The sequence below is a fragment of the Ovis aries genome, chromosome 20 (assembly GCF_016772045.2).
Source record: "Ovis aries strain OAR_USU_Benz2616 breed Rambouillet chromosome 20, ARS-UI_Ramb_v3.0, whole genome shotgun sequence".
NCBI classification, from domain to species: Eukaryota; Metazoa; Chordata; class Mammalia; order Artiodactyla; family Bovidae; genus Ovis; species Ovis aries.
The window spans coordinates 5,296,743-5,322,245 of NC_056073.1; the positions used below are offsets into that span (position 1 = coordinate 5,296,743).

At 36.5% G+C, this 25,503-nt stretch overlaps 1 protein-coding gene across 1 annotated transcript in view; it reads right to left on the reverse strand.

The window, feature by feature from the left end:
* Window positions 1-2,169: 2,169 nt before the first annotated feature.
* The window catches only part of HCRTR2 (hypocretin receptor 2), a 37,417-nt gene continuing 14,083 nt past the window's right edge, over window positions 2,170-25,503 (reverse strand). Inside the window, exons 3-6 of the mRNA XM_060403559.1 lie at window positions 19,839-19,954; window positions 9,614-9,834; window positions 6,058-6,179; window positions 2,170-2,581 (exon numbers count right to left, since the gene is read on the reverse strand). Of these exons, the coding sequence (XP_060259542.1) occupies window positions 2,352-2,581; window positions 6,058-6,179; window positions 9,614-9,834; window positions 19,839-19,954 (689 nt within the window). The 3' untranslated portion in view covers window positions 2,170-2,351. The remainder of the gene's footprint in view (window positions 2,582-6,057; window positions 6,180-9,613; window positions 9,835-19,838; window positions 19,955-25,503) is intronic.

The following is a 25,503-nucleotide window of genomic DNA, read 5'->3' on the forward strand; positions in this document are numbered from 1 at the left end:
GGACAGGGTGAACATTTGCACAGCTAATGAGTTCTCAGGTGGCACTGACAATGATGGTTCAGGAACCACATTTTGAGAATTACTGATTTAGAGCAAAGGAATTCTGACTTGTGAGTCCATTCTTCATACCATTACACAACGCACCTCTCTGGGCCTCTCTGTCTCCTCAGCTCTGGCTCTTGCTTTCTTGCCCTCTCTCTTCTTAAATGACAGTTAACTAGATATGTTACTATCTGAAACATTTAGCTCTTACTCTGCGATACTACTTAGCTATTAAGGCATATTATCAATATTATTTGGTGTTATCCTCAAACTAAAGTGCTAGTTCCCATCACAATGTGAAAATCACAATTCTCTTTTCACACAGCATAAATAAGAAAAAAAAAGTTCTCATATATACAAAGAGGAGAAAGGAGAATTACAAAATTCACTTTCATTGATATCTCTCTGATAACTAGCAATATAATTTCAATAAAGTTTGTTCAAGGGTAGTTTTTGCTTTGAGTAGTAAAAAGCACACAGTAATCCCAATTCTAAGACAGGAAAACCATTTGTGGATAATTTGGTTATATTCTCTCTGAAAGTGATGAGTTGAAAAAAAGTAACAAAAAAACAACATGATTTTTATGTCCTATGAAAATCTTTATTAAATATTCTCCTTAATTTTTGTTTTAATAAAATAAGAATGCCTGCTACTATACTATAAGAAAAGCAGCTATACATGAACATCTCTTTTACTTTTGATTTAATTTTAAAGTGACTATTTAAATCAGAATAATTTTGCAGAGAAGCAAATTGAAAATATTCAATCTGAGGTGCTTTGAATCCCAGATCTTCCATTTGCACAAAATATACTATTCTCCTATTCCTCTGTGTGTGAATTAAGAGCAAAACCCTGCATTCTCCTAGCTACCTGGCTCTCAGCCACAGGTAGGGATAGAATTCACTGACATCAAGAGTCACTCTAATTAAACAGAAACCAAAAAATGCAACCTTCTTGCCCATGTCAAGGTAAGGACTGCCATCACTGGTTCCTTCCTACTCTGAGTCTGAATCATCTCCCTGCATCCTCTACCAGCAAGTTCCCCTCGCTGGAGTGGAGCTCTCTCAAAGGCATGTTCACATCCATCCTAGCACAGTAGGTACCTTCTGGGAGGTGTTTGGTAAATATTTGTATGCATGCATGCTAAGTTGCTTTAGCCATGTCCAACTCTGTGACCCTATGGGCTATAGCCCACCAGGCTCTTCTGTCCATGTAATTCTCCAGCAAGAATACTGGAGTGGGTTGCCAAACCCTTCTCTAGGGGATCTGCCCAAACCAGGGATCAAACCCACATCTCCTGCAGCTCCTTCATTTTAGGTGGATTTTTTTTTAACTGCTGAGCCACTGGAGAAGACCTGATAAATGTTTATAAAACGTAAATAAATACAAATAATTACCATCAACTCTCCATGACATTAACCTGTCCAATATGGGACCCAGAGTGATTTGGTATTATACTACTACTTTTCTTTGTAAATTGAATTCTTAATTTCTCCTAGTAAGACCAATTATGTCATTTTTACAGGTTAGAAGAATGTGATTATGTTGTATCTTATTCTTCAATGTTAAAATCTTTCCTTAGAGATGGAAATTGCAAATTTATAGTACTCCAAAATTTTTGTATGAATACAGAGTCTTCCTGGCTATTCATTAAAATGAGAAATACTAGTCATGGTAAGATTACAAACCCAAGAAAACTGTGTAACTGAGTTATACAGTTAAAAGAAAATAAAGTTGAATAGCCTACATATTTAGTTTTGAAATATAGATTTTGAGTTATCTAATATAATAAGCTATTTTGTATATAAATATACTCTCAGATATCACATCATAATGGCACTTCTCCTTAGTAATTTTTTAAAGCTATAAAGTCAGCTAACATATCTCTTGTTAATCCAGAGCTAGTAACTGCTACTTCTTTTAGCAACCAAAAGAAAATCAAAAGATAAGTTTGGGAGACTTTTACCCAACAATTTGAAGGTAGATTCAAATAACAATTCGCATCAGAAATTTTCACATGTTTAACTGACACTAAACCTGGTACGTGAAGTTAAAAGTGAAACAGCCTGAAAATAAATCCAGTGAAAGGTTCGACTTCTAACATATTTCAATCAGAAGTTGAGAAATGATTTTAAACTGACTTTATTTCCAAAGAGCCAGAGATCATTTTCCCTTAAAAAAAGAAAAAGGGGGAGCTGTCCACACAGTAGTTCTCGCTTCAGATCAGTAGCATAACAAAGTTTCTGTGTACAGAGGTTTAAAAAAAGAAGAGTGGTCCTCAGACATCCTTCTCCGAGGCGTCAGCCTCCTACCAGTTCTGGAGGGGCCCGGCGCCGTTGGCCGCTGGGAGGGTGCTGATACTCGTGAGAACCACCTGCTCAGACAGTTTCGACACGTTATCAAAGTTGCTGATCTGCGTGGTCAGGGACTTGCGGCTCTCCGTGCTCGTCCGTCCCCTGGCCAGCCGATCCTCCTGGCGGTGATGAACCCCAAGGCAACAGCAAGAAAATGCGGCTTTAAATTCCTCTCGAAACTTTCCTGGATGACCAGGGAGAATGAAAGGAGAAAAGAATTTTGCAGTCAGTATGTTTCAACCAATCTCGAATAGGGTACAAATGAGTGACTTCCTGGAGCCAAATCTACATGCGGGTGCAACATTTGATAATGGTGGGGGGAAAGATAGAAAAAGGAAATTTCTTTTCCGGAAGCTTTGTGCAATCTTTGTTAAAAAATTATTTATTTTTAAGTTGAAGTATCTTTGATTTACAATATCATGTTAGTCTTAGATGTACAGCACAGTCATTCAGTTATAATATTTCAGATTCCCTTATATGTTGTTAGAAAATAATTGAGTATAGCTCCCTGTGCTATGCAGTAGGTCCTTGTTGTTTATCTATTTTTATATTTGAAAGTGAAAGTGTCAGTCACCCAGTCATGTCTGACTCTTTGCGATCCCATGGACTATAGTCCACCAGGCTCCTCTGTCCATGTAATTCTCCAGGCAAGAATACTGGAGTGGGTTGCCTTGCCCTTCGCCAGGGGATCTTCCAAATCCAGGGATTGAGACTGGATCTCCTGCAATGTAGGCAGATTCTTTACTGTCTGAGCCACAAGGGAAGACTTTGTGTATATATATATGGAAGACCTTGTATATATATATATGCAATGGCACCCTGCTCCAGTACTCTTGCCTGGCAAATCCCATGGATGGAGGAGCCTGGTGGGCTGCAGTCTATGGGATCACTGAGAGTCAGACACGACTGAGCGACTTCACTTTCACCTTTCACTTTCATACATTGGAGAAGGAAATGGCAACCCATTCCAGTGTTCTTGCCTGGAGGATCCCAGGGACAGGGGAGCCTCGCAGGCTGCCGTCTCTGGGGTCGCACAGAGTCAGACACGACTGAAGCGACTTAGCAGCAGCAGTAGCAGCTACTCACACATACATACATATATATATATATATATATATATATATATATATATATAAATAATAGTGTGTATACTTTAATCCCAAACTCCTAATTTATCCCTCCCATTTCCCCTCACTTTTCCCTTTGGTAACCATAACTTTGTTTTCTATGTCTGTGGGTCTATTACTGTTATATAAATATATTCATTTGTATATATTTTTTAAGATTCCACATATAATTGATATCATGATATTTGTCTTTCTCTGTCTTAGTATGATAATTTCTAAATCCATTCATGTTGCTGCAAACATACATATATTCAATGGAATATTAGTCATAGTAAAGAATTAAATCATGCTTAGTACATTGTTGAAATGATGAAACATTTCCATAAAATAGTGAGACTGTTTTACACACTCAGTGTTTGAAGTTTGTTTCATGTTTTTATAGGCAAACTACATATATTTGTGAATGTGGGTTATTTTTCACTAGATTGCTATAGTAGAGTTGAGTACCAGCAGAAGGGTGCCCAGAGATATCTAACAATTTCAAAACTGATGAAACCGATGCTGTAAATGGCCAACAGTTTGCAGAAATCACCCCTGCATTGTACTGTGAAGAAATTTTTCTACTGACACAATCAGTTCAGCAAAATATCTGGAAAAGTCCCTTAAACTAGCTAGAAAGCTTCTTTTTGTAATCTGTGTGAAAGAAAGTGAAAGCGAAGTCGCTCAGTCGTGTCCAATTCTTTGGGACCCCATGGACTGTAGCCTGCCAGGCTCCTCTGTCCATGAGATTTTCCAGGCAAGAACACGGGAGTGGATTGCCATTTCCTTCTCCAGGGGATCTTCCCGACCCAGGGATTGAACCCGGGTCTCCTGCATTGTAGGCAGACGCTTTACCGTCTGAGCCACCAGGAAAGTCCTGTAATCTGTGAAAGGCAGGATAAAAAAAAACCTGAATGAAACATGAAAAACTCTAGAAGCTTTTCCTTATCTTTAAATTATTGATGTCACACTGAAGAAGGATAACCATGAAACAGTGACCTTTCAAGTCTCTAAGAGTAAATGACAGCATTGGAAATAACCATTTCTTGTGTCTGAGCTTCGATTACCTACCTGGGTTATTGAGTGATTACAATCAGTGCCCAGTGACCTCCTTGCATCAGTCTTAACCCCGTCACGGCACTTTGACTTGGTTCAGTGGCTCCTACTTCAGACACTTCTCTCTCTTATGCTCTAACAGATTTCCCCTGCTTAGTGCAAGCTCAGGGCTTTAGGCGCTCCTAAGCCCAGAGATTCTTTATAAGTCCTAGCTCTACACGCCTCTCCTCCTTTCAGACAGCACATGAGCAGTGGGCTCTGGCTATCCCAGTCTGAATGTAGTCTTTATTTTGGAGACTGGAGTTGAGTGAGCAGAGGGAGGCTTGGAAAGGGTGAAATGAATACAGAACACCCTTCACATACACACCATCTGATTCGCTGAAAGATGAAATAAAGCAGAGAGAGAGAAGGCGCATGCGTGCTCAGCTGCTCCGTGGTGTCTGACTCTTTGTGACCCCATGGACTACACCCTCCAGGCTCCTCTGTCCATGGAACTTCCCAGGCAAGAATAGTGGAGTGGGGTTGCCATTTCCCTGTCCTGGGGATCCCCCGACCCAAGGATCAAACCCACGTCTCCTGCGTTGGCAGGCGGATCTTTACCACTGCGCCATCTGGACAGCCATGTAGAGGGTACGTGCCATGACTGAAAAAAACAAGTTATTTAAAAAAAGCCTAATTGATTGTTCATTTGTCTTTTGAGGAGGACTTTGCTGGTGGCTCTCAATGCAGGGGTCATGGGTCCAACCCCTGGTCAGGCCCCTAAGATCCCGTATGTCACATGGTGAGGCCCCTAAGATCCTGTATGTCACGTGGTGAGGCCAAATAAATAAACAAATACGATTTTTAAAAGTGGCTATACCATTAAAAAGTATTTAGCTATATGATTTTTATAATTATGTTGATTCCATAAACAGAGATGGGTGGAATCAGTTTGCAGAGCTATGTGGGTGTGGTCTGTTTAATTCAGTGTTATTTAGGAGGAATATAATTTTTGGGGTCAGTGAGAAATCTTGAGATAAGCCCAAGAGATATATATTAATTACCCACAAGAGAAATGCAAATAACAGAGAAATACCTAAAAATACAAAGGTTCCAACTCCATCTCAATTAGGCTATAAATATTGGCAAAGGAAATGATATAAGGAAGGCTGTTTTATTTTCAGATAAAATGACTTCACATCTTTGTAAATCATAAGTTTACTATATGACAAGCAAGATTCTTATCCAGTTCTCACAATTTCACTCTCCTATTTCAACTTTGCTTCTAAGTTTAATGGAAAAAAGTTACTTAGGTAATTTTCTCTGATTGTTAGGTAACAAGTATTTCTTCTCATAAGGGAAGAAAAACTAAAGACCAGTCAGATCAGAAAAAAAAAAAAAAAATCCTCATTATATTGCAACTAAGCTCTTCCTGCAGTTCAAGCGTGTTCACACCTTCTGGTCATCCATCCCTTGCCCTGGGCTGTAGTTTGTAAAGAAGAAACAGGTGAAAACTCACCACTGAGAAAATTATAAATAATTGGGTTCGCAGCACTGTTGGCATATACAAGCCAGTGTGCAAATGTAAACCAGGCATATACAGTCTCTCTGTCTTCCGTGTGGGTAAACATCCCAAACACTCTGCAGGAAAAGACACAGTAACAGGAAGTCAGTGAGGTTCTGGAAAGTTCCTTTACATAAGCAAAGTCAGGGGTCAACAAAGGCCTAGGTCGCAGCCACCTGGCTCCAGTGCTGCCCTGCAGGACGGACCACTTACAGGCTTAGGGTACCACAGTGGGGCCAGAAGAACCTCAGTCCCTGAAGGGCACCTAAGGGCACAGTTAGCATTGTAATAAATCAGGAGCCAGCTCAGGTCAGAGAAGGGGCTTTCTCTCTTGTGAAGGATGAGTGCAGTAAGAAAACAGAGGTTGACTGTGTATCTGTCTCCCTTCTTCCGTGTTGTGTCTACACGCAGCGGAGCGGTGTTTGTGAATATTCCATTTCATTGTATTTAATCTTCATTTTAAATTGGAGTATAAGATTAACAATGTGCTCATTTGAGGAGGACAACAAAGTGATCCACTAGTACATAAACATGCATTTCTTCTTTGTGAAGTTCTTTTCCCATATCGGTTATTCCAGAATATTGAGCAGAGTTCCCTGTACTATACAGTAGGTCCTTGTTGGTTATCTATTTTAAATATAGCAGTGTGTATATATAGCATTCCTAAATTGCCGCTGTATGTACTGCTCCCTACTTCATTTGTGCGTTGATCAGAGTATTACATTTCTTCAACTTCAGTCTTACCACTTTGCTGAAATTGGGCTTCTAGGATTTTTTTTTTTTAATATGCAGGGGAAAACTAGTTTTCAGTTGGCAAAATTCTGGTAATTTCTTAAAATGTTTAAGTTTTAATATTTTTATTCATTATTTTAAACTCTGACAAATATTTTATTACTGTATCCTTGAAGGTCATTTTCAAGATTTGTTCTATACTTTGAGATATCTCAGCTATTAAATTCTATTCACTAGACAACAGCAGGTAACTTGTAACTACTTGATGAATTTGTAGGCTGAAGATTATAATGCATTTCTTGACAGAGGGTTTATCATTGATTGTGGATTTTGTGCATATGATAGAAATGCATTGTTGGAATAACATGATGTTCTATGCAGTACTCTAGTCTTACAAAAATATAATGTATAGTGAGACAACGTGAGTAAATGGAATTAATATGCTATGACTATCACAATATATCTTTGAAATAATATACAAACCAGACTTGCTTTAAAGATGTTGGTTTTGACTAGCCAGAAAAACTGACTTCTAAATAAAAGAATTAAGGATTTTATTGTAAGAGAAAGAAAACAAGAGTATAAAATGAGAGGGTAAACAGAGACAAGTATTTGAAGAAAATGTGTGTGGTATACTATCATGTGAATTGAATCGCCAGTCTATGTCTGACGCAGGATGCAGCATGCTTGGGGCTGGTGCATGGGGATGACCCAGAAAGATGTTATGGGGAGGGAGGCGGAAGGGGGGTTCATGTTTGGGAATGCATGTAAGAATTAAAGATTTTAAAATTTAAAAATAAAAACTAAAAAAAAAAAAAAAAAAAAATATAAAAAAAAAAAAAAAAAAAAAAAAAAAAAGAAAGAAAAGGCAGAAGAACCAGAGAACAAATTGCCAATATCCACTGGATCATGAAAAAAGCAAGAGAGTTCCAGAAAAACATCTATTTCTGCTTTATTGACTATGCCAAAGCCTTTGACTGTGTGGATCACAATAAACTGTGGAAACATAAAAAAAAAAAAGAAAAAAAAAGAGAAAAACAAATTTAAAGGTTATTTTGAAATTTTTATTTTGTGACAGAGACCAGAAGACTCAAAAAACAGAAACTATTTTAAATTTAACATGGGTTTTCTCCTTAGAAAGTCATTTATTTTCCTTGGAAAGGAAGGTTTGTAAGTCAGAAGAATAGAAATATTAAGGACAAGTAGGTATTTGGAACTAGCCCTCAACTAGGGCTGAGATGCAGGAAATCCAAGTGTGTCTTTGAGAGAGCAGTAAATCCAGTTTTCACTGACTTTAGACAGTGAATAAAATAAAAGTACAAAAAAAAAAAAAGAGAGAGAGAGAGAGAGAGAGAAAACCTATCCAGTATGTTTATAGGTTCTTAGGAACAGAAAACACCATTTTGCATCAGACTAGAATACATTTGTACATGATTTCTATGGGCAGGAAAATTAAGAAGGGAATTAAAAATATCTATCTATCTATCTATATATATACACACACACATATATATGTGGAGGGCAAAGAAGCTTCCCTTTTCTTGTGAGCTGGTGTATAGCTCAAGGACCAAACCTGCCACAGATCTTATACCTTTAAGGCTATGCCTGTACTAAACAGCATTGCTGAAAAGTTCATTTTCTCTTTCTTTACTATTGATAAAGTCATTAAGAATATATATATGTATAACTGAATCACTTCGCTGTGCAGCCGAAACTAACACAGCTTTGTAAAGCAACATTACTTCAGTAAAATTTATTTTTAAAAAAAGTAAAGGAAAAAAGTCATTAAGCAATCAAAGACAAAGCCCCAAAGAGAATGACAAACCTTTGCAGCTGGTTATACCACCTTCAGACTGTGCGATTCCAGCCAAAGCTGCCTCTCTCCAGAGGCCCCAGCTGTGAGGAATAGGATATTGACTCTGAATCAGGGGAAAATCAGAGGTGCAATCCTAGTTTTAGTTAGAGTCCTCTGATAAACAGAACCAGTATTACCTTGGGACCAGCCTCTGTGCAACTATTAAGATAATTTGCAATAAAGGTGGTTGAAGATTTCTGGGTACCACTGCCCCATATCAGCTGATCATGTCGGCCAACTGTTTTAACTTAAAAGTGTATCTGCAGGGTTACAGGAACGTAACTTCTCTCACTGAAAAGCTTTGTGTTGATTTTGGTTATTAACACTATTCACCTATTCATACTAAACTTGATTTGATGGCTTTAGAAAAATGGATTTTCTTTCTTTCTGTTTAAGCACTTAAAACACAATATGTGCTGTGATTCCATTTGTATGTGTGTGTGTGTGCTCATAAATGCATTTTTAAGTATAATTAGAACGCTAACACAATTCTTATCTCTTTTTGTCCTTTAGATAAAATTCTGTCACCATTCCCTATGTCTTTGAAAACAAAGTTGGAAAACCCATTTGTTCTGATCAAAAAAGAGCTCCAAGCTGCAAATGAGTTTTTTGCATTAGAATTTTTTTCTGCATCTGAGATTTAGCAATTAACTTGAAGAGGTCAGGGGGAACATCTGTTTTCTGTCTGTCATTCAATAGAGAATTAGCATGGATAAGAGCATTGAAAGTCCCAGCACTCTAAAAAGCTGTGTGTTCTTACCTGCTGGTAACAACAACACATTGAGTTATCTGGCCTGACAAGCTAGCTCGGCAGACAGCTTAGAATTTTTCTCTGGCTTAAAAAAAATAAATAAATAAAAGTCCTTAATTAAGAACCAAGAGACATGGCAGATCTCTTCATTTTCAAATAATAAGTAGCTTTACCTCTTTAGTACATTGAGGATGCTAATTGGGAGATAGCAAATTGCAAACACCAAGAGCACAACCATCAACATCCGGGCTGTTTTCCGTCTGGCTCGGATCTGCTTTATTTCAGCGGCCACGGCGCTAATCCTGGATTTGGTCTGCTGTCCTGGCCCCCGAGGCTGTGAAAGAGGCTGCAGGGCCTTCCATTTTCTCTGGACGACAGAAGATGTTCCAGGAATCTGAAAGGAGTGCAGATCCTTTATTGCTATCTGATTTAGGAAAGTTCCGCTTCGGAGGAGTAATTGGATGACATAGAAAGTATCCCAGACACCTGCGGTCTGGGAGGTTTGCTGAGCGGAGTGTGTTCTGGAGTAAAACGTCAAGTGCCAAGTAGGAGTCTGGGTGGAAACAAAACAGTTGCAATATCACAGTTTTGTCAAGGTCTAAATAGAACTGCAAATGGAATATATCTCTTTATGAAAAGAGAAGTTGTCGCCACAAAGGAATACTTTTCAGTACTAAAAAGAAATGAGTTATCAAGCCATGAAAAAAATAGAGAGGGACCTTAGATGCATACTACTAAGTGAAAGGAGCCACTCTAAGAAGGTTACTGTTGCAGGGTTCCAAATATATGATATCCTGAAAAAGGTGAACATATGGAGAATAGAATGATATTAGTGGTTGCCGGGGGTAAGGGGAGATGGATGAATTAGCATAGCACAGAGGATTTCAGGGCAGGGGATATACTCTGTATGATGGATACATTTCCTCTCACATTATACCTTGTGTCTGAATATACCATCTAAGCACATAGAATGTACATCAAAAGTGAATCATAAGATAAGCTGCGACCATGATGAGTAGATGCAGGTTCATCAGTTTTAACAGATGTGTCACGCTGCTGGAGGATGTTGATAACGGGGGGCTACTCATGAATGGAGGGAGGCAGAGAGGGGAAAACTCTATAACTTCCACTCAAATTTTCTGTGACTTTATAACTACTCTTTAAGAAAAAAATTCTTGATTTAAAAGAGAGAGAAATGAAAACTGGGGAAGCAGAGCACGTATTAGGAATTCTGATTCAGCTAGGATACCTGGAGTTGAAATAGACTGAGCACCTAAGCAGGTGATTTCAAAGTAACCGGCATGGCTTTTCATGCATCAACACTGCCACCTGCTGGCAGATGGCGAGTTGGGACTTTCGTTAGGTTTTCTGCTTCTCGGGTTTAAGGTAAACCCTTAAATAAAAGGAATAAAAACAAAACAAAATAGTCTCTGTTGCTTATTATTTGTTCTTATAAAATTTCTTGGAGTCAACTTTGTGGCCAGACCCTTTAAAATTCACATAAAAACCTTGAAAATCCCTTCCATGGTCATTTCTAATAGCTGGAATTTGGAACATCAGTTACACAACTTGTACTTTTCCATTTCTTTTCAAAGTTATTTGATAATAGCAGGGAGTCCCTCCAAATATTGTCTTAATTATAAGCTCATGAAGATTGATAGGGTTTAGTGAGCAAAACAATAAATTTCAGTATGTGTAATTTTTTAAAAGGAAAATGTGCCAACAAGCACACCATAAGAACATCCTAGTCCTATTAAGATTATTCAGCTGTTGCTTTTATCTCTGCACCGAAAGCCAGAACAGAGCAACGTGTCCCTATGGTCTCTCACAATGGATGTTGGATGGATTCTGTTGCTTTATCCATCATAAGATCCAGGTCTGTTAGATAATCTTTAATTTGAGAACAGAATTTTACTTTGATTTCCACAGAAATGAATTGAGATGATGCTTCTTTTGAACATAACTATTCCCTCTCAAAAGGGAGCAAATGAAAATAAAGAAAACCTGCCTTTAAATTGAAAAACATTTGACGAATGATTTATCTTTGGATTCTCCATGTTCTGCCATATAGGCTGACCTTTCACATCAAGGTGGCCCCACTCAGGCTTCTTATCTGTTGACTGAGAATCCTTCCTCCTCGGTGAGTCTTTTTTTAAGCAGTCATTTTTAAAAATAATTGAGAACTTGCAATGGATGTTGGAAATTCCCAGAAGACCTGTAGCATGAGTAGCCCTATTAATGTCTGCTAAATTGTCTTGAACTCTTTCCTAAACAATCTCTAAGAGCATTTAAACTGACGCAATCTATTATTCAGTGCTCCCCTGAGGGAAAAAGAATCAATATCCTGCATCTGATGACTTCTGCAACTATCAGGAAAAGTTGCCATAAAGAGAAACTATACCACAGGGAGCATGACTATGGTGCCTGCAATCATAAAAATGTAATAATGATGTCCTCTCTTACATGATAATCTAAATACAGATAGAAGATGCCAATCTTGCACATATTGTGAGAAGACATACAGTAGTCCCCACTGATAATTCGTCTGTGTTGAGAGAAAGTCAGTACAGTATCAATAGAAATTATTGATATTAGCTGAGCACCAGGAATGATGCAAAATCTTGAGTAATTATTAATGCTTTCTTTTAAAAAAACAGTTATTGTAAACCCATTTTACAGATTATCAAGCAGTTTTGAGAAAGATTAAAATATCCAGTCTATATCTTCAATAAGTGACAAGCCAGAATATGGACACAGATGTGTCTTATTGGAAAGTTCATCTTTTCCCATTGTGATGTACTATTTCCATCTATAAACTTCAACACAATCTGATATGAAAGTTAACAATTTTAAAAAAATACATGCTTAGTTATATAAAGGGGCTTCCCTGGTGGCTCAGGAGTAAAAGAATATGCCTCCAATGCAGTTGATGGAGATTTGATCCCTGGGTCAGGAAGATACCCTGGAGAAGGAAATGGCAACCCAACCCATGGACAGAGGAGCCTCGTGCACCACGGTCCATGGGGTCGCAAACAGTCAGGCATGACTGAGCACACACTTTAATTTTTAGTTACCTGAAAGCAATAGTAGTCATACAAAAGGGCTTTTGAGAGACTCAGGCCATTTGTCCACAGGGGAAGGTTTCCTTGCCATCTCAGCGAGAGCTGAACAATCGCTGACTGTGGAAAGCACACACACACATACTACACAAGCACAATACACAACGTTACACACACACACACACACACAGTGCACACATACAGCACACATACCCAAACCCACACACACACTGCGCTTATTCTGCTATTACAGTCACACTTTATAATCACCTTTGATGTGAAAATACATCCTGGAACAGGTATTAACACAGTTAGGAAATGAAAGTATCACATAAATGATGACCCTTGAAACCTGCCCTGTCTAAAGAAGCGTTTGTGGCCAGGATAAGCAACCATGCCGCAAACACTAGAAAGGGCATAAAAGAATATTGTGAACAGTAAGCTTACATGGAATGAATAAATACAATGAAAGAAAAGATAATTAAACTGACACCGGTTTGTTGTTACAAACCTTGTTACAACAAAGCAAACCAACAAACATAAACTGCAGGCTCAGATAGCCTCATTGATGTAAGATGCAATCAAATCATAAAGAATGATTTCCATCTTATTTAGACTCTTTCTGAAATTCAAAGAAAAGATAATATTTTAATAAATTTTAATGAGGATAGTTACCCTGATAATCAATACTATGAGAACAAAGGAAAACCACTGACCAAATATTTCACATGAAGGGAGAGGAAAAATTCCCCAAAATATATACTGTTAAAGCAAATCCAACAATATACAAAAATATAATAGATTTGACTCAATAAAGCAATCAAATTTATTCTGATAATACAGTATGGGTTTAACATGTAAAAAATCAATCAATGTAATTTATCATATTTGCAGAAAAAACAATGAACATCTCTTTAAAGAAAGGAAAAACATTTGAAAAATTCAATAACTTTAATGTAAACTAGTAATAGAATCTTTCTCAACTTGACAAAGGGCATCTATGAAAAGTTTTTGGGCTATCATCCAACTTAGTGCTGCTACTGCTGCTAAGTCACTTCAGTCGTGTCCGACTCTGTGTGACCCCATGGACTGCAGCCTACCAGGCTCCTCCATCCATGGGATTTTCCAGGCAAGAGTACTGGAGTGGGGTGCCAATGAACAATTTCCTCCAAGACTGGGAACAAGCCAACAAAGGTTTCTCTCACACATCTACTCAACATTGTACTGGAGATCCTAGCCAGTAGAAGAAGACAATTTAAACAGATAAAAGGTATATAAAATGATTCTATTGAGAACGTATTGTTGCTTACAAAGAAAGTCTTAAAGGATTTATAAGAATGCCACTAGAACTAAAATCATGAATTTAGCAATACGCAGGACCCTAAATCAGTCAAAATTCGCTATATTTCTATACACTAGTGATAAATGATTTGAAGTTTAAATTAAAAAACAACACAAGTTTCAATAGCAAAATATATATTCTAGAAGTACATTTAGCAAAATGTGGACAAATTATGTACAGATAAAATTATGAAAATTTCTAAGGGCCATTGAAGAAGACCTAAATAAATGAAGAGATGTACCACATTCACACATCAGCAGACTTAATATTGTTAATATATCAATTTCTCCCAATTGATGTATAAACTTAATGCAATAAATCTATTCAAAATAATAGCAATCTTAACTGGATGACTCCTTTGTGACAGCTTATTTATTTATTTATTCCCTTGGCTCTTCTCTTTTAGCATTTAAATGCACATGCTAAGTTCTTATGGTCAGGATCAGAACCATTTTCTTTGTCTCACTGAAGTAGGATAATGTACTTTTTTACTGTTTCAATCGCATAAAATGTGTTGAAGCTTGCTTTATAGCCTATCCTATGATCGAGCCTGGAGACTCTCCCGTGCACGCTTGAATGTGTGTTCTGGACTTTTGAAGAAGTAATCCTGCAGATATGCTAGGCCTAGTTGACGGATAGTTTTGTTCGAGTCTTCTGCGTCGTTTTTAGTTTTCTGCCTGGTTTTTCTATCCATGACTGAAATATGAGAGTTGACTGTTTTCTGTGATTATTATTGAATTGTCTGCTTATGTCCCTAATTCTGCTAGCTCTTGCTTCATGTATTGCGGGCTTCCGTTGTTAAATGCATATAGGTTTAGAATTTCTTAATTGAATGATCTATCATTGTGAAATATCCTTCTTTATTTGTAGTAACACTTTTTGTTAAGCTTCTTTTGTTTAATATTAGTGCGGCTACTTCAGCTTTCCTTCCGTTAGTGTTTGCATGCATGCTAAGTCGCTTCAGTTATGTCTGACTCTTGTGACCCCATGGACTGTAGCCCACCAGGCTGGGATTCTTCAGGCAAGAATACTGGGATGGGTTGCCATATCTTCCTCCAGGGGACCTTCCCCATCCAGGGATCTAGCCCACCTCCTTTAAGTCTCCTGCTTTGGCAGGCGGGTTTTTTTTTTACCACTAGTGCCACCTGGTGGTGTAGCACAAGCAGTGCCACATACTGCTTGTGTGCTGCTGCTGCAGCGTCGCTTCAGTCGTGTCCAACTCTGTGCAACCCCATAGACGGCAGCCCACCAGGCTCCCCTGTCCCTGGGATTCTCCAGGGAAGAACAGTGGAGTGGGTTGCCGTTTCCTTCTCCAAGGCATGAAAGTGAAAAGTGAAAGGGAAGTCGCTCAGTCGTGTCCGACTCCTAGTAACCCCATGGACTGCAGCCCACCAGGCTCCTCCGTCCATGGGATTTTCCAGGCAAGAGTACTGGAGTGGGGGTACCTCTTTATTCACTATTTTACTTTTAATCTATTTGCATCTTTTGTAGACCGCATACAGTTGAGTCACCTTGTTCATCTCTTCTACCAATTTCTAAACAACTTCATTCATTTACATTTAATGTAACTAATGAGAAGGTATAATTTACATCTATCCTTTTGCTTTTTGTTTCCATTTTCCATATATATGTATGTAAATATATATTATATATATATAAGTGTCTATTTTTCCTCTATCCGTCTATTACTTCTTCATCGTCTGTTAAACAGATATTTTCTAGTACAATTTTTATTCTGTTGCTTCTTGCACTAGATTATTTTTGAGTTATTTTTTAGTGGTTGCCCTGAGGAGTACAATTGACAACTTAAACAATCTGTCTGGATTAATGTCAAGCTAATTGCAATAGTATACAAAAACTTTGTTCCAATATAGCTTCATTCCCTCCTTCCTTTGAATAGCATCTTCATGCATGATAAGCTAAAGATTCACAGTTTTATAATTATTGCTTTACAATGTTACCTCAAGCCCAATAGGAGAAGAAAATAATTTCAAACAAAAATACGTTTATACTCTCTTCTATATTTATATACATACTTATTTTTATCTCTGTGTGAACTTAAGTTACTGGCATTTGATTCTGCCTCTGTGATTACCATTTGCTGTTTATTTCCTCATACTAGACTGACTCATTATCATCTAATATTAATTATTTTAAGTTCTTTTTGAAGAATGTTGAAGAATAAAAGGTAGCAGAAGAGAATGTGATAAGAATTGGAATGAGTAATTCTTTCAAAATTTTAATCCTTGAGTTAGCTGCTTAGTCATGTCTGTTTCTGGACCCATGGAGGAGCCAGCCAGGTTCCTGTCTCCATGGGCTTTCCCAGGCAAATATACTGGAGTGGGTTGCTATTCCCTTTTCCAGGGGTTCTTCCCAATCCACAGATCAAATTCACATCTACAGTGTCTCCCAGATTCTCTACCCACTTAGTCATCAGGGAAGGCCCATGGAACTTCAGTTCCAGACACAAGTATCAGTACAGTTCATCCCTAGTTGCTCACGCAGTCCCAGATACATGGTAGGGTGTCAATAAATATGTGTGGGATGAATTGGCATGAGTTTACATAAGACTGAAGTGTTGAATTATGTAAGAGCTAGAACTGAAAAAATGTTGCCAGATGCACAAGAGTGAAGGTTTAGTGAGTCTTAGAAAGAGGAGTTCTAGAGTCCGTAGAATTTCTGAACTAACTGAATTCTCTGAGTCACATTGTCCAAAAGAATATTTAAACCTTGTTTAGAGCAAAGCATTGGAGAGTTATTTTAATGAGGTTTAAAATCATTGAGAAGGTCAGACAAGGACAAACACTTTGTTCCCTAATAAACTAACATTTAGAAATTTCGAAGAATGTAACAGATTCCATACATCTCTATAATTTTGAGCACATAGGACAGGACCTATGTTTGATGGTTCACTTGATGTGGCCTATGGCACACATAATGCCTTGGAACTCTGTTTATAGACACTCACAGTTGGAATTTGAGAGTTGCTCAAGAAGAAGTCTACATAATCACCACCTGAGGCTAATTTACTTCATCATTATTGCTAACGTGAACTCAGATGAACTTGTTGTTTTCCACTGCGATCTGTTTGTAAATGTTGCTAGTTTCACAGCCCAAGCATTTTATTGCAAATCTTCTGGATCATGTGGCTTGTATTAAACAGGACGATTCATTAAAACAAAAAAATGGACTTTTTCTAAATCTGCAATATAATTTTGAACTTACTTTAGAGTTTGAGAAATGGAGAAATATAATGAAGATGTAAACTGGTTGGGATTTGTCAGTTATATAATTATTTAATAAGCATTCAAAAATAAGTATTTTTGAATACTTTTTTGTGTAAGCTAACATGTTAAGAGTTGGGAAGATGAGGAGCAAAACAAATTCATGTACATACAAGAAATTTGGAAGTTGTGATTCATGTACATGCAAGAAATTTGGAAGTTATGTCATCCTGTAAATAAATAAATAAACCAATATAAGCATCTATTATATTTAATGCATACTAACAAGTAAAAATATGAAAGTAGGGATGCACTTAATACTGGGAATATTTCTTGTTAAAATGTCAACCTAAATCTGCAATATTTTTATGCCTACATGCTCACCAATGTGTTTTCTAATTTTTCTGTGAACTTTGTTCTCAGTGACTGAACAATGGATTCCCTTCTTTGCTCATCTATCAAGACTCTCCCAGCACTTTCCCTCATTCTTCCACTAACTTTTTTCTTATGAAGTATTTGTTGAGCAACTGGAATGTGCTAAGCAGGTTCTAGTTGTAGGGCTACAGATGAAAACTAGTCTGTACACTCTCTGTCTTAGTAGATTAGAACAGACAGACAAAAAATCATTATCATGTTACTTAAAAGTGCTATGAAAGAGGTCTATCTAAGAAAGCAGTCACAAACATCCATTCAAAACATGTGTGTTATTTTAGAAATATAAGCACAATGAGTTGAAAGGCCAAATAACAGCATATACTATGAAGATATTTTATTTAACGAGCACTTTTCATGCTTGAGGCACCTGAATTGATCCATCTAAGTGTACTGACTGTGAGCTAGATGCTGTGCATCCCGCTTGGCCCAGAAATTAAAGTAATTGACAGAATTCATGCGTGTGCTAAACTGAAGGGTTAGGATTTAAACTGATGCAGTCTGGACCTTCAGTCTGCGTTTTTAATTTCTGTATTATATCAGCTCTGGTCATTCACTTACACAGCTTGTAAGGAGATCTCCATTTATTTAAGCTTAACCACGTGACTTGCCTGAGCCAATGAAAAGTGAGGAGACTTAGCATATGCCAGTTCAGAGCAAACATTTTCAAAGAGCAAACATTTTCAAAGAATTTGCATGTTTCTTCCAGCTCTCTTGCCCTTTCCCTGGATCCCAAAATGGCACGCCCAGGGGAATGCTGTTCCTTTGGATGACGTTCTGAACCGAGAAGACAAGGGGAGCATGGTCACTGTCATCCTCACCCCTGATACAGAACATGAATGAGATAAGCTATTACAAACCACATACCCTGAGCTTTTTCACAGCAGAATAACTGAGCAAAAATGGAACAGTTTGACAACACTTACCAAAGTGGATACAAAAGGAAAAGACACTAAAATATTTGCAGTTGACTTCACGGCCAAGTGGAGAGTGTTGAGGAAACTATCTCTAGGATCTGGAAAATCACCATTCATGGCTTATAGTGATACACATTTGTTATTTTAATTGAAAAGGCTGGGGAACAGAATGTATTTATAAGGCCAGGAAAGAATTGACTTAAAAAATTAGAAGAAAAGAAAACATTTGGAGACATACAGGGTTGAAAAATGCAGCTGTTGCTCCTATGAAAGGATAAAAGATGATTGTGAAAATTGCTTTGACTAATAAAGGATGAAGCAGATCCAAATTAAGACTCATATTTACCCTCAAATAAAAGTTTTATGAAATCTTTTTAATGAGGAAAGTGGCCCAGTAAATTCTTTCAGTTGGATAAAATATGTCAAAGCAAACAGACTAAGAACATGGCTTTCCACAAACTCAAAATTTAGGAAAAGAGACAGATACATTTCTGAGAAATGTGGCATTTTAAGAAACAATTTGAAAGTATAAGAAGCTGAGTTATATCCTTTGTCTGTCCCTTTATGAACCACTATATGGTCCTTGATTTCTTTCAACTCATCAAAGTTCAGCTTAAATGTTACCTGGTCTGACTTAGATCTACCTCCACTAAGCTTTCCTCTGATCTCCTGTGGCTTATACTTATTAAGGTGATTTTTACCCTGCAACTGACTGTTTCCTTCTTCTAGGCTACGAATTCATCAGTGTCACAGACTGGAACTTTTATCAGACATGCATGTGAAAGAAATGCAACCATTTGATGAATGAATGAGTGAATGAATACAGAGCAAAATTATATAACAAATTTCAGTACTCTCAAATCAGCATTATAAACAGTTTCTAAAATTCTCAATTCTGCCTGATTCTTCTAAACAAAATAAAATCTTTGAAGTTGGAGATTCACCCACGTAATAAAAATGCATTATATAAATATTTGCTTTCAGTCTCAGGATATTTTAAAGGAACTTTTATTTCTCATAAAAAGTAAAATGTGTAATGTTAGTCCTAGACAAAAAATCAAGTCAATTAATCACAGAGGTTTAAAATTTAACCATTAAGGCAGTTCATAAAATAATATTTCCTAAATATCACTCTTCAAAATGCCTAGACCAGGCAAGACTATTGAATGGGTAGCCATCCCCCCTTCTCCAGGGGAATCTTCCCAACCTGGGATTGAACTTGGGTCTCCTGCATTGCAGGCAGATTCTTTACCATTTGAGCCAGCAGGCAAGCCCATTTTCCTGACTAGGTCTTCATTATTTAGTGGAAAACGTTATTAGAACACACAATCCTTTGCTAAACACATTATATTGGTTCAATTCATTCAAATTTTGTTTTCAAGGACTGTAAAGAAAACACAAGAAAAGTATTTGAAATTACTTACTTGTCTGCACCAGAGTTTTCGAAATATTTGTAGATAGGCCAACACCATAAGACACAGTGGTGCCATGTACGTCACCAGGAAGAAACAGATGTGATACATCTTGGGGTAAATTTCACCTGGAGTGAAAGTCAAAATAATAGTCTTATGTTATAATTCATAGATTTTTTAAAGGTACATTTATCAATGTTTTGCTTTTAAAATACGCTTTACCGTCTATATGATTTTAGTGTCATGATATATACACAAAGGGAAAGGTGATTAAAAATAACAGCTACTTACATTTAAGTACTAAATGCAAAGTCTTAATGTAATTTAATCTACTCAGAGAGAAGAGGCAATTAAACATTATTTTAATTTGTCCTACACAGTCTATCCAAAGCCAAGTGTTCATTTATTAAAAGCCTGTTTTTTTTCTCTTGATTACATCTGGCTATTAATAAAATAATTTGGATTGTCCTATATTTGGATTTACAAGAAGGGACATTATTCAAAATTTAATTGCTAAAGCTTTTGTTAAAATTGCAAGAGACTGTAAATTAAGTTGATTTCTCTTAATTTCTTTCTTAAAAATTGGGAAATTATTCCCAGTTGTATCTGCAAATACAAATTTGGAATTTTTTTTTAAAAATAAAACAGCAAACATTTGGTAACAATTCTTTTTGTTGACTTCCTAGAACATATACAAAATGCTTACTTGAGTAAGTTGTGTTTGTGTATTAATGCATGTATTTTTAATAAAAATGAAATTTTTAGGATTCTTTAAAGTTAGATTTCAAACCAATGTGGGTATTTTCTTATCAATAAGGCATAAGCCCATCTAGGATTGTAGTAATTTCTTATTTATCATTAATTCTATGTATACAGGTGATATGTATCATAGAGTAAGGCATTTATTAAGGAATCAATCAACTGAGCGACACTGTGGCTTAATATTAATTTTTAGCTTTTTAAAAATATATCCATGGCTGACTTTTAAAATACTTTAAAGGATATTTCTCTTATGCTAGTATTTGAATATGTCATAGTGATCCAGCTACTTTTACTTAACAAGAAACAATATATACTAGATGGATACCATGGATATTAAGTGCCACTAACTAGATACAATTCTAACTAAATGCTAGCAAAATAGATTTTTTTAATTCTAAAAATTCCATAACTTATTTTGAGCTTGATATTGACAATGGGATTGGTTCTATACTATTACGGAAGGACAATGCTATCATTTTTATAGATTATATTTGTTTCATTACTTCAGAGAGTATTTTGAAGCATGAAGACTCAGTTATGTGATCAAATGTGATAACAGCAATTATCCTCAGGTTTAGCCAAAAATAATTACGATGACCATAATTGCTGATAACAAAGGTTGACAATTCATTGACTTCTTACTGAATATATTTTAAAGGTATCAATGAGTTAAATATCCTCCATAATATTGATTTTATAGTCTTATCTTCTAGAACTTAATAGTCTTGTTTTTACTCTTAAAACTGCCTTATTTCTCAGATAGATATTTTTCTCCATTGCTATCTTTAGAGAGGATGGCAGGGTGCGTGTGGTGCCAGGAGCGCTAAGAGATCAACTTGAGGTGTCATTTTTAACTTCCTCGGGGGCCCGGGTGGCTCAGGCTGAGCTCATCAGCTTCTCACTTCCTTTCAAGTTTGCCCTGTAAAACAGGCATTACATAAAAAGTGATAGAATCTGAGCAGCCTGAAGGGAGGAATAACAGACATCCTTTTCCTTTGAAGCTCCACAGTCCGTGCAGCAATAGGGGAGCCAATTTAAACGGAACTGGAGAGTTACCTCGGCACTTCCCAGGCACCTGAGTGGCTTTGAACTTTTGTTTGTTTTGAAGAAAGTGTCACATACTCGTCCTGCATAAAAAATATACCTTTGAAGCGTACATACCCATGAATCCCTGATGCCTGCCCCAAACGAAAGGAGACAGGCAGATTCCGTAGGTCATTTGTTTTTTAAATGCATATATGGATGTCAACACTATGATAACAGTCCGCAGTTTTAAACAGATGGGAAACAAAGCTCATTCTGCAAGCGGCATGTTTATAAATAGCTGTAAAAAGATGTAATTGACCAGTAAAGGCATATTATCGTAATGAATGCCAACACAGACAAAAGTTGATAAAGCAAAAATTATATTTGCAGGCTGGGATAGATTGTTTCACTCAAGAGATTATTTTAGATAGTTGGTGAAACATAATCATCTTAAATTCCTCATTTCATGCTCAGAGTCTAAGCTAATTGAAAATCCAGAAATACCACTAAAAGTTTAAATTATTTGTTAAAACCATCTTTGATCTTTCTCTGCACTTGATGAGAAATATCTTTTATATATTTTAAGGCATTCATATGTCTAGAAAGGAGCTACATAAAATGTATCCACTTAGGCATTCCCTAAATTAGAAAACAACATTTTAAAGATTAAAAGCTATTAAAATTTGTTGTCTCTACTCAACCAATACATAGGCATTATCTACATAAATTCTTGTATATATACCAAATCAACAAGTAAGGAGCTAATATGGATCTTTATTTAGTCTTGATGTATGGAGAGAGAAACATAGAAACTTAAATTATCACATGTGAAATAGATATCCAATGGGAATTTGCTGTATGTCTCAGGGAACTCAAACAGAGGGTCTGTATCAACCTAGAAGGGTGGGATGAGGAGGGAGATGGGAGGGAGGTTTAAGAGGGAGAGGCATATGTACACCTATGACTGATTCATGTTGATGTTCCACAGAAAACAACAAAATTCTGTAAAGCCATTGTCCTTCAACTAAAAAATAAACAAAAAACCAGATTAAATAATAATACCATCTATTGGACAGACAAAACTTAAATGAGTTGAGGTCCATTATTAACTGAACATGTTAATATAACTATCTAAAAATGACATTTTCTCCTTTATTTTATATGTATCAAGAATTCAATGGAAAAAATAATATAATTTTTCAAATTTTAAGTTTGGACAGTCTTTTCAAAGTTCATGTATCCATTAAAGTCCACCTTAATCTTTCATATATTTTATTATCTTTTCCCTGATAAATGTCTTCAATAAATGTTCCTATTAATAAACACACATATTTATATACTTTCCCAATGACAATAGGCCAAATGCCATGATGTAAAGAATATCTCCATTATTATTATTATTTTTGAAACCACCAAAGAATAATTTGACAGTACAATCCAAGAGGAGGAAGATTATAAATCCCCAGTATCCAAAATAGTATTTGATAATCACTATATGCTCATTAAAAGTTGGATTAATGACTGGTAAAAACATGTCTTGGATTGAGTGCAGAAAGAAAATTACTTTCTTCCATTAGGATTTATCCTGTGGAAGTATTTACAAACCAAGAAATCAAGAAAGTATGGTTACAATTTTGAGATAATTTAAAAATTTCAGAAGTATAAATTAATGTGACTGAAGCAAACAATGAACATACATAACCTCCAAATAAAATAAATAAATTTATTTAAAAATATTTTAAAAATAATTAAAATAAACATTAACACATTTTATTTTTGTGCCAAGAACTTAATGGCTTGTGTTCTTTTATGAACAAACTATAGGTAATGAAGACGATAATGAGTTTCATTAATGATACATCCATATTACACTTTTGTGGTCTTATTTGCAGCAAGACAGAGTTCTCAGGTATTTTGTACCTTGAAGGAGACAGTATTTGCAAGACTTTTCCAAAAGTGACTTGAAAGATATGAATCCACATGGTTTACACTCTTTCCACACTGTAATATTGGATGTAGGACAATTATGACATCTCTGTATACTTTTAGAATTAGATCATTGATTTAACTTGGGATATTCTAACATGTATACTATCATGTAAGAATTGAATCGCCAGTCCATGTCTGACGCAGGGTGCAGCATGCTTGGGGCTGGTGCATGGGGATGACCCAGAGAGATGTTGTGGGGAGGGAGGTGGGAGGGGGGGTCATGTTTGGGAACGCATGTAAGAATTAAAGATTTTAAAATTTAAAATAATAATAATAATAATTTTAAAAAAAGTAAATAGAGTCAGGACCTTGAAGAGATAACCTGTACTACAATGATTTGATACATTGAAGCATAATTCATGTTAACCAAGATATGGCAGTGTTATAAATGTCTATTAACAGATGGCTGAATAAAGAAAATGTATATACAAAAAAAAATAAAAAAAATAACTTGGGATAAGATAAGGAAAACAGCAGGTAAATGAAGCTCTATACAGTCAACAAAAACAAGACCAGGAGATGACTGTGGCTCAGATCATGAACTCCTTATTACCAAATTCAGACTTAAACTGAAGAAAGTAGGGAAAACCACTAGACCATTCAGGTATGACCTAAATCAAATTCCTTATGATTATACACTGGAAATGAGAAATAGATTTAAGTCACTAGATCTGATAGATAGCATGCCTGATGAACTATGGACTGAAGTTCGTGACATTGTACAGGAGACAGGAATCAAGACCATCCCCATGGAAAAGAAATGCAAAAAAGCAAAATGGCTGTCTGAGGAGGCCTTACAAATAGCTGTGAAAGAAGAGAAGCAAAAAGCAAAGGAGAAAAAGAAAGATATAAGCATATGAATGTAGAGTTCCAAAGAATAGCAAGAAGAGATAAGAAAGCCTACTTCAGTGACCAATGCAAAGAAATAGAGGAAAACAACAGAATGGGAAAGACTAGAGATCTCTTCAAGAAAATTAGAGATACCAAGGGAACATTGCATGCAAAGATGGGCTCGATAAAGGACAGAAATGATATGGACCTAACAGAAGCAGAAAATATTAAGAAGAGGTGACAAGAATACACAGAACTGTACAAAAAAGATCTTCAAGACCAAGATAATCCCGATGGTGTGATCACTCACCTAAAGCCAGACATCCTGGAATGTGAAGTCAAGTGGGCCTTAGAAAGCATCACTACGAACAAAGCTAGTGGAGGTGATGGAATTCCAGTTGAGCTATTTCAAATCCTGAAAGATGATGCTGTGAAAGTGCTGCACTCAACATGCCAACAAATTTGGAAAACTCAGCAGTGGCCACAAGACTGGAAAAGGTCACTTTTCATTTCAATTCCAAAGAACGACAATGCCACAGAATGTTCAAACTACTGCACAATTGCACTCATTTCACATACTAGTAAAGTAATGCTCAAAATTCTCCAAGCCAGGCTTCAACAGTACATGAACTGTGAACTTCCAGATGTTCAATCTGGATTTAGAAAATGCAGAGGAATAAGAGATCAAATTACCAACATCCATTGGATCATCAGAAAAGCAAGAGAGTTCTAGAAAAATCTATTTTTGCTTTATTAACTATGCCAAAGTCTTTGATTGTGTGGATCACAACAAACTGTGGAAAATTCTTGAAGAGATGGGAATGCCAGACCACTTGATCTGTCTCTTGAGAAATGTGTATGCAGGTCAGAAAGCAACAGTTAGAATTGGACATGGAACAAATGACTGGTTCCAAATCAGGAAAGGAGTCTGACAAGGCTGTATATTGTCACCCTTCTTATTTAATTTATATGCAGAGTACATTATGAGAAATGCTGAGATGGAGGAAGCAAAGCTGGAATCAAGATTGCCAGGAGAATGCAGATCATACCACCTCGGATACGACTGAGC